Source organism: Gossypium raimondii, chromosome 10, assembly GCF_025698545.1.
Source record: "Gossypium raimondii isolate GPD5lz chromosome 10, ASM2569854v1, whole genome shotgun sequence".
Taxonomy (NCBI): Eukaryota; Viridiplantae; Streptophyta; class Magnoliopsida; order Malvales; family Malvaceae; genus Gossypium; species Gossypium raimondii.
Window position 1 is genome coordinate 52,673,217 of NC_068574.1, and position 16,775 is coordinate 52,689,991.

General features: G+C 30.7%; 1 protein-coding gene across 3 annotated transcripts; it reads right to left on the reverse strand.

The window, feature by feature from the left end:
• Window positions 1-3,325: 3,325 nt before the first annotated feature.
• LOC105776780 (probable choline kinase 2) lies at window positions 3,326-10,529 on the reverse strand. 3 transcript variants are annotated; one of them, XM_012599687.2, is made up of 9 exons: window positions 10,079-10,529; window positions 8,243-8,339; window positions 7,276-7,604; window positions 6,663-6,784; window positions 6,366-6,561; window positions 4,922-5,039; window positions 4,783-4,830; window positions 4,345-4,445; window positions 3,326-3,846 (listed from the first exon to the last, which is right to left on the reverse strand). In XM_012599687.2, the coding sequence occupies exons 1-9, from the start codon at window positions 10,457-10,459 to the stop codon at window positions 3,748-3,750; spliced, it is 1,491 nt and encodes a 496-aa protein (XP_012455141.1). In that variant the 5' UTR covers window positions 10,460-10,529; the 3' UTR covers window positions 3,326-3,747. The 3 variants fall into 3 exon arrangements, with proteins under 3 accessions (XP_012455141.1, XP_052478105.1, XP_012455144.1); XM_052622145.1 differs by having other exon boundaries at window positions 3,472-3,846; window positions 7,276-7,712; window positions 10,079-10,126; XM_012599690.2 differs by lacking the exon at window positions 10,079-10,529 and adding an exon at window positions 7,807-7,864 and having other exon boundaries at window positions 3,472-3,846; window positions 7,276-7,712.
• Between the last annotated feature and the right edge of the window lie 6,246 nt (window positions 10,530-16,775).

A 16,775-nucleotide genomic window follows, 5' to 3' on the forward strand; every position in this document is an offset into this window, starting at 1 on the left:
TCTTGCAAGCAAGCTGCAACATGGTGTTGTAGGTGCGTTTTCGAGATTAACATCCGCCAGCACCCAACCCCCCAGACACGAAACGAGGCTAACTGGTCTTGATTGTTTGAGTACACATCTCCAGGACGAATAAAAACAGGGTTTTTAGAATCTTTTGAATCATCATCGATATTATAAGAGTTGACTAAAGTAAAGAAGAGAAGGTTGAAGGAGAAAAATAGAGCACTTGATGCTTTAATCTTGGAAGCCATTTTTCAGAAGAAAATGGTTTGAAGTGATTGAGAGAAAGCCAAAACTTGGTTGAAGGTCATGAAGTGAGCAAAGGGTTTATATAATTAAAAGGGATGAACATAAAAATGAGAGCCGAAATTAATTGGGAACTGAATGGAATTTCCCATGTATAACATGAGCACAAGGTTGTTACTTATAATACATAATATGTTCCTTGAAGGGAGATTGAATACAATAAATAATCATATCGATTTTTTCAATTGTACGCCTATCAGTATTAAATCATTGAACTCTTTTTTTATTTGGCATCAATACAATTTTATGAGGCGACGATATCTATCTCCCAAATTAGAGAAATAACAAATACTGAAATGAAAATTTTTTAAATATGATTTTGCTCTCTCCCATTGTGACAATCTCATTTAAAATATATCAAAAACAAATAAAATAAATATATTAATTAAGCACATTATCATTAATGGATTAATTTATGCATTGAAAATATTGATCCGTTTAAAGATTAAATTGTAAAATTTGAAGCTAAGTTCACGAGCACATAAATCAAATTTAAAGCTTACTACTGATTTTAAATATCAAAATTTCACGTTTTTACATCAAAAGTGACCATTAATCATGTTTTAAAAATAATTTCCAATTTTATCTTAGATTGCGTTCAAGTATAATGCTTTCTACTGAAATTTACTTCAAATATATAATTTATATATTTAAATATATAATGGTTATATTTTAATATTTTAATAATATTATTAAACATTTAAAACTTAAATCATAATTTTTAAAAATATTTTTCACCATTGGATTGACATTTTGGATGATTTTTTTACTAACATAATCAAAATTTTCAATTTGCTTTTGTTTAGTTGATTGCATTAAAGGATGAGAGGTGAAGTATTAAAGGATGAAAGGAGGAAGTATTTTCGAAACCTGAGCAAGCAATCAAAAACATGAAATTTTGGGCAACTTATTTTAAATTTTGAATAATAATTTTATTTATGTTGAAATATTTTCAAATATTTATAATGTTTCCATAACTATAAAACGAAAGGTTAAATCTTTTATTATTGGTCAAAAATTATATTACGACAAAGTATTATGACCATGCAAACAATATTACTCGAAAAATTATAATATTAGATGAATAATTATATGTATTTTTAAACATGTTATTATTCATAAAAGACACATATAGATGAAAGATGCGAGACATGAAAATTCTTATACATAAGAATGAGATTTCATTTAAAAATTACACCAACAAGTTCTAAAAATTCTATCCTTCTTATTTTCTTTGTAGAAAATAAGTTTTTTGTTATACATTGCTTAATGAATTATTTTCGTCAGTGCAAAACGCAAATAGTCATCAGCTTTATTGTATCTTCGAGGTTAATTTGTTTGAAACTCTTCTGCACACCAAATATAATAATTGGATACACGCCTTGAAATAATGTCCTATTTCTTTATTTTTTGTTCGAGTTTCATTCATACGTTTGAAATTTTTCTCATTGAAATTCTGTATTAGCAAAAAATTAAATGGAGTTGTAAATATGCTTAGGTGCACCAAAAAGATAAATTAAAAAGCTAGTTAGGTGATGCGTAAGAGCCAAGAAAATGAAGAATTAAATGGAGAAAACAACATGTGATCTCACTATACTTTTTACCTTAAGTACACAAAATAGTAAGTAGAATTTTGACTGTTATTACTATCAACTTCAAATCATCATGTTTTACCACCATACCTATTGTATTTTTTATTTACTATTATAACCTTTAAATAATAAACTAGCTTTATATTTGGATATTTTGAGTTAGAAATTAATATAATAATAAATTATTTACCTAAATAATATGAATAGTAACACCGACCAAAACAAGGTCGCTTTAATAAATAAGAACGATAAAATGGAAATTACAATATAAAAAAGAAAAGAAGGGAAGAAGAGAAGGAAACAGAGAAAGACGGCAGAACTTACAGTGACAAAAGGGAGAGAACAGAAAATGGAGAGAGATTAAGAGAGAGGGACGATAAATTTTGAAGCATTTTAGGGATAATTTTTTAGAATTAAAATTCCGCCTATTTTTTAGAATTCAAATTTAACTCAATTTCTACCACATAGGCGATACTGCCAAGAAATAATAAAAATATTTTTACTTTGCACATACAACATTCAAACACAAGACCTCTGCATAAGCTAAAATCTTACTATTAAACTAATAAATTCATTCTTATCAATAAACTAACAAGAATAAAATAAACTTTTAAGAACTAAATCAATTTAGATTCAAAATTAATAGAAAAATTTCAAAAGAAAGAAAATTAAACACAAAACTTCAGACACACATAACTAACACTTCGCCACCACAACCAATTAAATTAATTAACATAATACCTCAACATTTATCCCAGAATGTGATCACCCATGGTTCACCAACTTAACTTCTACTAACTCAATTAAGATGTGACAAAAATTAATATAATAATAAATTATTTACTTAAACAATATTAATTTTATTACTTTGAGATCCTAAATCACTTAAAATATTATTGTTCAAAATATATTATTTTGATAAATAATTTGAGACCCATATTATTTTGATAAAATATTATTTTAGTGTAGATGATTGCAGTTGTCTATAAAAGGCTCATAAAACCAACTAACATTTATGAAATTAAACACCACCAAATCTCATGTCTATATTAATGTAAGAAAGAAATATTCTAGTTAGAAAAATTTTAAGATAATGAAAATTATTTTAATTTTGATAGCTTTTATATTTTAATATATTAATTTCTTGAAATAAAGAAAGAAACATTTTATTTAAACAAGAATAAATATCCAAGAGATGATAAGCATGGTGAGATTTAATCAAACAAATATTAAACTAAAGCAGAATTTTGACCCAGAATCTACTGTAATTTACAAATTAAGAAATTTAAACTTCCTTGCTGTAAGCTAACAATAAACCAAAAACTTTGCCTTTAAAAAGAATAGAAATAAAAAGAAATTATTTTGTAATCTTTATAAAAATTATGAAATTATAATGTACCCACTAGAAATGGATATTACAACAAATATAGGAAAATGAGCAGTTTTTCAGCTGTATTATAACAAAACAAAGGAACCGAATCAAGCATTATATCATTGCTTTTTAGTTCCCATAATCCTTTCAACCCTCCAAAGCATAAACTCCCTTCACCTTCACAACTTTAATGCTCGAGTCTTTCCATGAAGACAATCAATTTCAAGAAATGTCATCCCCATACAAGAAATCCCTTCAGATATAAAGTATACAACAAAATATAATATCCTTTATCACCAATAAAACAATACCAAAACAGAAAACAATAAATATGAGCATTCATAAAACATATATGATTCATGTGATACGGCTTCAGGACACACCGTGAATATCTCCTCCAAACACTTCATATCTACAGGAGACTAAGGGGAACCCATAAACATCTATGTACCACTACATACTCCAAAAAGTGGGGGTTCAAGAATACCCCAACAACTCCGGCTTCCTTTTCCAGTACTGTTGAAGCCTCTGCTTGGCATATTCTTTGTAGTCAAAGTCAATTTCATTGACATGCTCCTGAGGAAGAAATTTGATAAAAACATAAAAAAAAAAAAAAAGCAATCAGTGTAAAAGAAATAAATTCCAAGCAAATGACATCTCTCTTCTACTTTACAAGTACACGTCAAAAGTATCTGTAGGTTTGGTCCCTCTTGGGTCAATGACTGCATTTCAATCTCTAACAACTTCAATATAGCTCGTCTGTGACAGGTTACATGCGCTCAACATGATAGGAAAATCGCAAAGAAGCAAGTGAAGAAAAGAATAAACTTCTAATGATTACCTGAGTGATAATTTGTACCACTTCAATTCCAAATTGATTGTCCTCTTCAGAAGCAATAGTTTTAATAAAATTACAATTAACAATTCACAATCATACAGATCGTTGAGAAAGGGCAGTGATCTGCAGGGTATTTTATAGGTAGCTAAGGACCAAGCTAAAAGATTGCATTACTGACACCAAGTACATGCATTATCATCAAATGATTTTGGGATAGTAGAGATGGCCAAAATTACCGATATTATTCCCCACACACCCCAAGTGAGGTGACTCGCTAGAGTATATTTCTCAACATCTTGAAGCAGCTGCTGCACTTCAGAGTCTCTAGGTTTCTTACCTGCAATAAAAACATGGATAATATCACGGATCCCTGACTATATATTAAATTCAGAGTTATGGTCACACATCAAGTTCGAATATATAAATTGAAAGAATTGCCTTAACTTCTTTTTAACACAAGAAAATAAGTGTTAAATTAGTCCTTTGGCAAAGTATATAAGCTAAATTGGCAGCAGAATACAATAATTATGGACAGTTTAAACGTAAAAGCTGCTATGCCAATCATGCTTGCAGAACCAAAATTGGAATTATCAGAAAATGAACTACTCACAATTGCAGCCACCATGTAAACAATTAAAAAGTCACAGAATGTCTTATAAGCAATAAACAGTTACCTGAAGAATTCAGGTATACACGCAGAAATCTTAGGCGCTCTTCCAAACCTATGAATGCCACAGGACTAAAAAACTTTTTTACCATTCAGGGAATATAGCGCATTTTATAAAAGAAAAAAATGAGATCCAAAAGGTTCACCTGGATATTTACTATAATCCATAACATGGGGTGTTTCTGTGTGATAATCAGCAGCCATCTCACACAAGTGATTTGCAATATCAAAGGCAACAGGATTATAACTTGCATACTCATAATCCTATAAAAGTAGGCAACCAATCAACATCCAGAGAATTACATATTCATTACTTTGAGAGAAAACAAGTCTCGGAGAAAATAGAATGATCACTTATCGAGCAGCAAATTCAAGATCATATGAAATTTCTATCATCCACAAATTATTTAGATCTCTTTCTGCTTGATAACTTACATACAAGCACAACTTGCTCTCTTCACGCTTAAATAAGACTTAGCCAATAACATTCATGATCAAGCTTGACATGCTTGGTATAATTTATGATCCTATATTAAGCAAATACAAAGACTAAATTTCAATAAAGGATGCTATGAGACACATTACTACATCTTTTTAATTTTCAATATAGAAGATATTAGGATATTTAAAAGTAAAAGTGGTATGAAATACAGCCCACAGCCCAACTCAAGAAAAGAAACTTTGCATGGACTTAAAGAGCTCAATGATAATAAAATACTCAGGACTTAGAAAAGCATTATGAACATACGCTGAATTAACCACAGGAAAAAACATGTATATAAGTCAAACCAAAATGTTCTTCTATGAAAAATGATCTTTTGGGCTTTCCATAGGATTTAAGTTGTAGCTTTTTGTGGCAGAAAAATAAAAGGTTGTGGCTCTTAATAGAAATACAGTCTGGGTGAGTGATGACCCCAGTTTCATATCAATGTGAAAACAAGGAATAATGAGTGTAAATTCTCTCTGATGCTATTACCTGATATATCTATCTTCACCTAACCTAGTCAATGAGAAATTCATGAGATCACAAGACATCCATCAATGTCCTCTAAGTCACTCAACCAGGCAGAATTGCATCTGTACTTGGATACCATCCAGACATCACCAATTGCATCATGCGACAACAAATATCCTTTAAACAAATTCATGCATATAGAATGATTTTGCTGATATGATAATTAAGGACTAAGATAACTGCATTAATCTGCTCTATCTTAAGCCAACTTGGTCCTAAACAGGCACGGACAAAGTTCAGGAATTAGGTATTCACTACTCAGGAAACATCACACTATTCAGAAGAATACCAATAATGCAACCATATGAACAACTATGATTTTATCACTGCTGCCACTGCTGCTGTTGTCTATGTTTGAATTTGAGACCAAAATCATTCTTCCTCAAAGGTTCAGATGTTATCCTCCCATCAAAAGAAAGCAACTAACAGCCCAGCCTGTTACTCCAACTTGTCTAGAACTTTCCCATTACAAGCTATTAACATATAGTTCAATGACAAATATAAAGAAGAGTTTTGCTATTAAAATTACTGTAAATAAAGTATATACAAAGCAAGCAAGTTTGGTAGAAACTCACAATGATGGTTACTGATTTAGTCCCTTCATCAAACATTATGTTCCCATATTGTAAATCATTGTGGCAGAAACCTATCCGTTGATGCCTCGCTGAGAGTTTCTTTTCTAGAATAGAGATTTCCTCCTCCAAAGATTCTAAGCAAAAGGCTTTGGCTTCTTCCAGTGGGCTAAGTCTCTTGGCTGCCTTAAGCCATTTTCTGAACACAACCAATGGTAGAATCTTTGAATTATTAAAGTAGCTATAGGCATGAGATCCATAATATTTAGCATAATTCACCAAAGAGCTATTAAAATGTACCGCAATCTATCCCATAGCCAAACTTTCTTTGGACCGGGCATATCAAGTTCATGGAACTCCCTTAATCTGGTTGCTATTAGAGCTGATATGGCTGGATCACGCAAATCAGATGCTGATAGTGTCTGAAAGTCAATACGGAAGAAAGAGAATATCAATACACATTCAACATTTTTGATAAATAGATGAGTAAATGGCCCCAGTAGGTCGTAAAGAAGAAAGAGAGTATCTTCTATTAATTACAATCGTTAATGGGAAACTGTGATTACCATGGTAATACTAAAACTTGAAGTTCTTAATAAATGAGAAACCATATCAAACATGAACAATTTCAGTCACTAGAAAAAAATAGATGCCTAAAAGTTTTTAAAAAGATCATCTTCTCTTAATCACAGCAATGGTAGTCATTCAGGAGCTCATTCCCATTGTGAATAGAAAGGTAATAAATCATTACATAAATCAGAAACTTTAATGCTACAATCATTTAAGATAGCTGCTTGAAGAGCAAATCCCCTTTATTTACATAATTCAAAACAGAATAGTTATGCTTCATATCCATATCTAAAGTTAAAATAATATGTAAAGAAGTATGGAAAGGGAGCGAGTATCAAAGTACCCGCGCACGGATGAACTCTTCAATTCGCCCATTGCGGAACCGTCGTAGCAAACGAGGTCCTTGTCCATGCTTCGACAAAAACTCAAACGTCCGGATTTCATCCTCCCGATCAAAAAACACATCCACACCCTCACCGTAAATCCTAACTAAAACCTTTTGTGACACATTATCTCCCCTGGTTGGCCATTTTATCTGGAACACCTCATTGGTCATAGCACCTTTAAGAGGGATCACCTGCAAAGCTTTTGAATCCACTACATCATCCCACTCAGACGCCATCGACTGCAGAGCGTCCTTTACTTCTCGTGGCAACCTTGCCTCTTTATTGTCTACGACATTAGTTGCAGCACCCATAACAACAAACCAAACTTAACTCCACAAAAATTATGCTCAAATTTATTGGTTAAACAAAATCTGAAAACAAGGGAATGGCTGGCCTGGAGATGAAATATAATCAAACATTAGAAATCAATACATGCGTAGCTACAGATTCCCGTTATGATAAAGCAAATTCAAGAACAAGACCCATACTTGACAATAACGACTTCAAAAACACGCGTGCGCACGCACAATTGATGGAAAAATGGCCCTAACAAGAATAGCATAAACAGATATCATCGAATTTAACGCACAATTAAGCAGGTCCTTGATTAGAAATTAATAATCAATTAGCCAAATAAGTTGCAAGTTTAGACACAAAAATCCTTAAAAATAAAAAATTAAACACAACAAATGCATGATTTGTTTATTTGTTTATTTACTTAAGAATGATTTTATTTGTTAATCATTTCCTTTGCTTTCTAGCAAAGTTTAACAAACTAAACAATACGAAACCCAAAAAATTGCAAAAATATGAATAGGCATTAAGCAAAAGAGAAGCAATTAGAATATTGAAAAGAATCCAATAAAAACATATAACAAATAAATCAATTATATCAAAAGAAAAGAACACAGAGATGATGCTTACCTGAAAAAGAAAAGATGATGGGAGAAATGAGATGGGAGAGCCCGGAGTTCGTCCGTAAAGGAATCACGGCCGTTGGATCTCCTGTAGATGATCTTCCCTATTTTTGTTATAAAACAATTTGAAATGAATATATTTGTTTTGAAATGAGTGAATCTATATGTTGAAAGTAGAGGACAAAAAAAGATAAATCTCCGTTGAAAGTGACTTGTGCCTGTAAGGCTGCACACGTGTTCAATCCACAAATTAACACGTGTTCATATATGGTTTTCTTTCCATTAAGAATTCCAGAAGAAGGTATAGTATAAATTAAGCGGAAAAAGAAAACCAACCTTTTTCCCGATAAACCTCAATCCAATTCATTCCATCAAATAAATTATATAAAATATAAAATGTATGATTTTACCCCTTTTTAATATGCTTACTATTACTTTTTTATTCAACTGATCTAATCCATACTTCGACTACCAAAAAGATTATTATTTTATTTTAATTTACTCAAAATCATAAATTACAAAATAATTTAAATATTTCATTAATTATTTTTTAACAATCTATAATTGATAATATTTGCTCTTTTTGAGAATACTTAGAATTATCCATTGCACCTTTTCGGCCGTTTTATGTACTCGGCCCATTTACCTATGATATTCGAGCTAAAACTCAATCCAAATGATTGTATTTAAAAAGTTTTGATACAGTATTAAAAGAAATTGACTTATAGTGTAGAACTTTTTAAATTTTTGTTTTATTTTTAAGTGATCCTTTTAAGAGTTGATATCGAAATTATTATTTTTAATTATTTATTTAAATATTTTTATAAATGGTCACTTTTGTTTACCTTAGGTTACATTTCAGTCACTTATTTTTGAAATATTACGTTTTAGTCACTTACATTATCGTGTTGTAACATTTTAGTCACTAAGCTATTAATTGTCATTAATGGTGTAACGGTACGCTGACGTGGCACGTTAAATTATCATTTCAAACAAAAATTTTAGGTTAAATTATATAATTGATCCCCAGAATTTTTCGTTTTGAGCAATTTAATTCTTTTATATTCTTTTAACTTTCTTTCTTTCTTTTTCTTTATTTTTCATTCTCTTCTGCTTCTCCCTCTGTTTTCCTACCTTCTTTATTTCTTTTAACATACCAGGAAGTCGAATTGGTAGTGAAGAAAGAAGCATGGTATGGGTTTATGGGTTTTTGTTATAGGCAAATGATGACAATCGACTTCTTACTTCTTTTTTCACTGCCAATTCGACTTCCTAATATGTTAAAAGAAATGAGAAAGGTATGAAAATAGTGGGAGAAACAAAAGAGAATGGAAAAAAAGAGAAAATTTTAAAGAACATAAAAGAAAAAAAAATTAAATTACTTAAAACGAAAAAAATATAGAAATCAATTGTATAATTTAACCTAAAATTTTGTTTGAAATGATGATTTAACATGTCACGTCAGCTTACCGTTACACCATTAACGACGATTAATGGCTCAGTGACTAAAATGTTACAACATGATAACGTAAATGACTAAAACGTAACATTTCAAACATAAGTGACTAAAACGTAACCTAAGGTAAACAAAAGTGACAATGGGTGTAGTTTACCCTTCAATCAAAGCTTTTAATTGTTTTCGAATGTAATTTTTTAAAAATAAAATTCATAGAAAATGAAGAGCAACGTTGATAAAAAAAATGGATATAAACTCCTTATGCAAACAAAATAATGGCTGAAAATTTAATTGAATTCAGCTTAAATTAGTGTGAAATCTGAACAGAAACAAACATCTACTAAAAAATCCAAATAAAAAAGGGGGAAATAGAGAGATGAACCAAACCTGGCCGCTAGTCTTCTCATACTTCTCCATCTCCGATAGTTCGCCAATATTTTCATTCTGGGTCTCCATTGAAGACGACGAATCGTCCAAGGCTCGAGATGAAAACGAAAAGCTTGGGGTATGGAGATGGGGTCTGAGACCTGCCAAATAAATGGGAGTGTAACATTTTGAAACTGAAGGGATTAGAACAGGCTTTGAGAGGATCCAAGTGACAGTTCTGGGGTAGATTGTGGGAGTTGGATTAGCTATTTGGAAGGGTAAGATTTTAGACATTTTAATGGGTGGTTTGGATTGGGGGTTTAATAAGCTAAAAAATCGGGGTGAAAATGGAGAAGAAATATAGGAAGAATTGGGAAAATGGTTTGATGACGAAAACACCATTTGGGAGAAAATAAAGGTCAAGTTTCGTCCACTTACACTTTTGTGCGTTACTGGTTGTAGGCGTCCGTATTGTTTGGGTTAAATGAAAGAGTTAAATTATCATATTTATAGCTAACTTTGTTCATGTATAATTTGACATATTAATTTTTATTTTGTGTAATTATATACTTAAAATTTTAATTTTGATTCAATTGTTCACAGTTAAAAAATTAACACATATATTTATTTTTCATATTAGATTAATATAATTATTTGTTTACATAATACTCAATGTAAGACGGTGTTGATTTGATAATGATATTAGTAATTTTTGAAAATTGAATTAAAAATCAAGTTTTTATTTATAAAATCGCACAAAACCAAAATTTATGTATGGTATTTATACAGTGATACAACAAGGAGGATGTACGAAGGAAAGAGTGGTAGTAGCTGTGAAGGCCTATTCACCTAGTTAGGGCAGAGAGCTAGAAATTATAAAGAGTGAAGATGAATAAAGTATGAAGGTTGAGAACTAAAGGTAAGTTAGTAGAATGTAGGCTTGGTGTCTTAGAGAGCCAATCCTTTCTTCATCGTTCTTGGGAGTATTTATAGGTGAGGGTCTCATGTAGGATAGTGCTAACATGTTGAACTTGTAATTAAACCAAATTATGAAACATATAGGGTGGATGTCTTCAATGGGACGAGGATGTTTGTAATGGAACAGAGCCTGACATTTATTCTAACTTGATGATATGGAGCAATTGAACTCACGTGGTATTTGGTGACTAACAATATCACGTTCTCGATGAAAGCTTAGGGACCCAGATGGTAGATGGCTAATATTTGTTTGGATGGTCGTTTTAGAAGGGAGGCTTGTTGGTGTCTTCCTAATTTGCTGGTAGTTGGTTTATAAAGTGACCTTCCTTGAGACTCTTTGATCTGTTAACCTTTTTTTTTCACAAATTGCTCCAAATGGTGATATTGTTTAAAGGTGATTTTTTGTATCAAAACCATTAAGATTATGTCATAAATTCACTCTAATATCTGTGTTTTTAGGGAGTTGTGATAATGATTATCGATAACTTTTTGGAACAGGTGGTAAGTTGCCATTAAGTGTTGCTTGTTCTTCGAAATAATACGTTTTGGGAGATAAATTTATATATTCTCTAGTTTTTCTTCTTTGAGGTTACTTTGCCTTTTTTTTTTAAATTTTTGCAACTATTTTTGTCATTTTTCGAAACAATACGACGATTTATGCACTTTAGGGGTCTATTTGTTTTTATTCTTCTTGTAGTTCTTCTTTTGTTGTCGTTAGAGTTATTTTTAGTATTTTTGCTAGAGAAAATGGTTAGAGAACATGGACAATCTATAAATAATCAAAATAGAGGTGGAGGTCATATTGGTCGTGCTCCGTTGAAAGAGGTGGTGAAAAATAAAAAAAACTACCACAGCCAAGTTTGATAGGGCTACTACAACCAAGTTCGAGAGAAGAAGTAACAAGCCTGCTGTTAGTCTTCGCTATCAATATTCTACACCCTATCGAGAGATGTATAACTTTTTAATGTATCGTGGGTTGCTTGCAAAACATCATAAGTATGAATTCAGCATCCCATAAGGGTAACATCATCTCTGCGAAGTGTTTGGCCCAGATTCTACTAGTGGGAGACCTAAGTTCTACCTTCGGTTGTTTCTTTCAGAGGCGGGTTTTACTTTTCTTCTTTCAGACTTTATCTGAGATGTGTTGTTAGATTTAGTGCCTTAAGAGTAGTATTTTTGTCTATGAACACTTGTATTTTTAAAAAAAAAAATTGGTTTAATAAAAATATCCATGAATTATTTAATACCTTTTGTATATTATCCTCAATGGTTTTTATAAGCAAAGCAAATATTAACTCACTAATTATCTAATATTTAACTAATACTATTAGTTTTATGTGGTTGAATCGTAATACGAAAAGACAACTTGTATTAGTATATTAACCTAAACATGTTCTTAGTCTAATCAGAAATAAGCAAACCAATTGAAAAACTAATATGATATCTATCAAGTCCAATTAAGGAGATGCTTTGTCTTGAGCATTGAAGTTAATAACTCCCAGAAGATAGAGACATAGATGTGACTGATTGGACTGATACTACATCGAACAAGACCCATGTAGAATAGATCATGAATCCGTTTATGGATTTTATTCACTTGTGACATTCATAGTGTGGCATACCTTAATCTTGAGTAGATGATGGATTATGTATGCGCGACTTAGATACTTTGATGTAAGTAAAAGCCTTAGTTCAAATAGATAAGGAATAGAAAGCTGGTGCGTTGAGTATATGACTTCTGCAGTATGTAGCATCATTCACAATAGTGAAATTCATAACTCAAGAAATGGGTAAATGATATCCTCTCATTGGTATTACATGATAAAAGAAAAGTAAACATGACCATGGGTCGTTTGTCTTTGTGATAAATAACTTAATTACTATTTGATAGTAATTGACTTTTTATGAATGAAGATGTAATTGTTAACATGAGATAAAATATGATCATATTGAGAGAACGAATTTATCCCAAATAGATTAAGGATACCTTATAATGGTAACACACTTATGACAAAGTCATTTGACGAGCATTAATCAAGTAGTTTTCGTAATGGCATGTAACTAGAGAGAGCTCAATCACGATACTATAGTGGAATGACTTCATGACTAAATTAGTTTATAATTAATAAGCAAAAAATTAGAACTTAATTATAAATAATTTGAGTCCTAATTACATATGCCTAGTCAGTCCATTCGTAGCTCGTTGAAACCAGAAATGAATTGCTTATAGAATCAAATGAAAAAAATAGATAGAAATGATAAAGTTAGAGAAATGTGTTATATTCGAGAATTAATATAATTTCTCACTAAGTATGGAAATGACTTAAGAATTAATTATGTTTTTAAATTATTATTTAATAAAATAATTAAAATTTGAAAATGAATTTAAAGTAATTGATCATTGTGAATCCGTTGAATATGAAAATTAAATATATTTTCTCATAAAATTCTTTGACAATAAAATTATCATGACTTTAGAGGAATTATAATTCGGTTGAGAAAATTATTTAATTGAGAAATTAATTTATTTAGCAAATAATATTTAATTTGAAAAATAAAAAAATATGTACTAGGTTGGAATAAATTATAAAGTGTTGTATTAAAAGTCTAGGAAGCACATATAATTGGTTATTGTGAATCCATTGAATGTAGAAATTAAATATATTTTCTCATAGATTCTTTTATGGTAATATTGTCATGATTTTAACATAATTTGAATTGGGTTGAGATCATTATTTTATTGAAAAAATTAATTAATTAAATTTAATAAATAAAATTTATTTTGGGAAATAGAAAAACATGTATTAAATTAGGGGCAAATGACTAAAAAAAGCCATATTTTTACAATATTTACCGAAATGGGTCGATTTTTTAATTATTTACCGGAATGGGCCATTTTCCGCGAAATCGCATCCACGTAAGCGCGATGTCAGGGTACATGTCAGGACATCGCGTCCACGTCAGCGCAATTTGCTTACATGGACACAAATCGCGCCTACGAGGACGCGATTTGCTGACGTGGCATGAATAGTTTATGTTTTTAAGCTTGAAAAACTTTGAAAGGCCATAACTTTTGGCTCGGTTGTCCGATTGAGACGATTTTTTTCATTTCGAATAACTTTTCGAGATCTACGCGCTGACAAACTGCTTAGAGATGAATAGGGACTAATTTGTAAAGTATAATTTGTTAGTTACGAGTATAGCGACTAAAGTGTAATTATTTCAAAATTAGCATGAAATTTTGTATTTAAGAATATTTGAATGTTATGGAAGGATGAAATTGAATTTGAATTGAAAAACGAAGCTTAGATTTGAAAATATGACTATTTAGGTTTTAGGGACTAAATTGAATAAAATGGAAAATTTTAGGGAACTTCTCAAAAGTGGAATGAGCTGACTTATACCTATAACAGGATGATATAAGACAATTCTGTAAAAAAAGATCCGGTGTTTACTTCAAATAAATAAGGAAAATAATTATTTGAATGTTTCAAAATTTAATTTTAAACCGAAAAAATCAAAATTTAAGGGCAAAAAAGGATCTTTTTCGATGAAAACTGTGGCAAACCACCTTTGGCTATTTGTCACCGCATAGATCTCAAAAATTTATTCGAAATCAAAAAAAAATTCGTCTCAATCGGACAACCGAGCCAAAAGTTATGGCCTTTCAAAGTTTTCCAAGCTTAAAAACATAAATTGTTCATGCCACGTCAGCAAATCGCGCCCTCAAGGACGCGATTTGTGTCCACGTAAGCAGATCGCGCTGACGTGGACGCGATTTCCTGGCGCGTACCCTGACATCGCGCTGACGTGGACGCGATTTCGCGAAAAATGGCCCATTCCGGTAAATAATTAAAAAACCGGCCCATTTCAGTAAATATTGAAAAAAAGGGCTTTTTTTGGTAAAATGGCCTTAAATTGGATTAAATTATAAATTGTGGATTAAAAATTTAGGAAACACATATCATTAGACCTAACAAAAGAAAGTCCCCAACCTCCATCATAATACATATGAGGGGAGACACTTTATTAGCAGCCCTTCTCTCCTAGTTCAACTAAGAGATTGGTTTTTTTATTATTATTAAATAAGTATTATTTGTATTCTACTAATACAATTAAGGTTTAACTTCCTCTCCCTATAAATAAATGGCACCGATAGGGCAAAAAAAAAAAACAATAAGAAGATATACAAAACTTATAAGAGATATTGCTATTCTGCTCAAAAATAGTTAGAATTTATTTCTAAGCATGAATTATATTTTTTTGGAATAAAAGTTCTATCGGTTTCTATAAGAGAGAGATTTACTTTCCTATTAAAAGTAAGAAATTTTTGTTTTGATTATGTGTTTAATTTAAAATTGTTCGAGCCCACACTTGAAGCGATTCGTAGTAAAAGAATAGTGGAGAAGACCATTCAGTTGAAAGTCAGGAATGTCAAGGATCTATCTTGCCTAAAGCACATGTATTATTTCAGGAAAATGTTTATTTCTATAAATATCACAAATAGGCCTCGGTTTTTAAAACTTTATAATTTTTTGCTTTATAAGAAAATCGTTTTGAACTGGATTTTTCCAACACTATATATTTTCAATGATTTGTTAAAAATTTTGAGATCTTTCTAAATTTGTTTGAAAATTGTATTTTATCCTTTTTTGTGTTTTATGTATTTTATAAAAAATAAATATTTTTAAAATTCTTAGATTTTGTTAGACCTAAAAATACCAAGAAGGGGTGAATTGGTATTTTAAAAATCTTTACAAACTTTTCTGAATGATAATGAAATGAAAGAAAAGCTTGAATAATTCGATTTGTAGTGATTCGACCCTAATTTCCTACCTCCACTACCTTAGTATACACTAATTAAAGATTCCCTAATTCACTATAAGAATTGATACTTTTCAAGGAGAAAGTATAACCTTTACAACACTATCTTCTTCTTAAAGCTTAGATAGAACCTATCTTCCTAGTTTTTATTGCTAAACTAGAACCCTTCTTAGTTTTTGTTGAGTATGTCTCATATTTCAGTCAAATAAGAGATTGTTTGCAAGTCAAGTTAAACAAAACATATTTTCTTTCTAGAAGATTTAATATTTATTAGTATAATATACTTAGCATGTATTAGCATAATTTATTTGACCTACGAATATAGTAGACGGGAATTTGGGGCAACACTTTTTGGCCGGGCCCATTTCGACCCGACCGAATATAATAAATATATATATTTTTTTTAAAAAAAATATTTTAAAATACTTTTTTTATTTTTTTATTTTTAAAATATTTTTAAAATTCTTTTTTATTTTTTAAAATTTTTTTGTGTTTATTTAAAAAACGGGTTGGGCTCAGGCTTATAAATTTTTTCCCGGGCCGAGCTTGAAAAAAATTCTAGGCCCATATTTCAGGCCGGGCCAGGCCCGGGCGTAGGACACGGGCTGAAATTTTTTCTGGGCCCGGCCCAGCCCATGAACACCTCTAGAATATAGCCTATAAATAGGCTTTTTTACAACCTTAGAAAATATACCCATTAGAGATTAGAACTCATAACACTTTTGCAAAATTTTATGTTTATGTTTTGAGGGTTCTTTAATTTTAGGTTTTAGGGTTTAGTTTTATCTCAATCTTTTGTACTCTTTGTTCTTTTGTCATTATTGTAAAATTTTCTTTGCTCTTAGTTTTTTATCCTCTTTGGAGGGATTTTTCCACGTTAAATTTTTGTGTTCAATTTCTCAATTTCTTTAGCTAT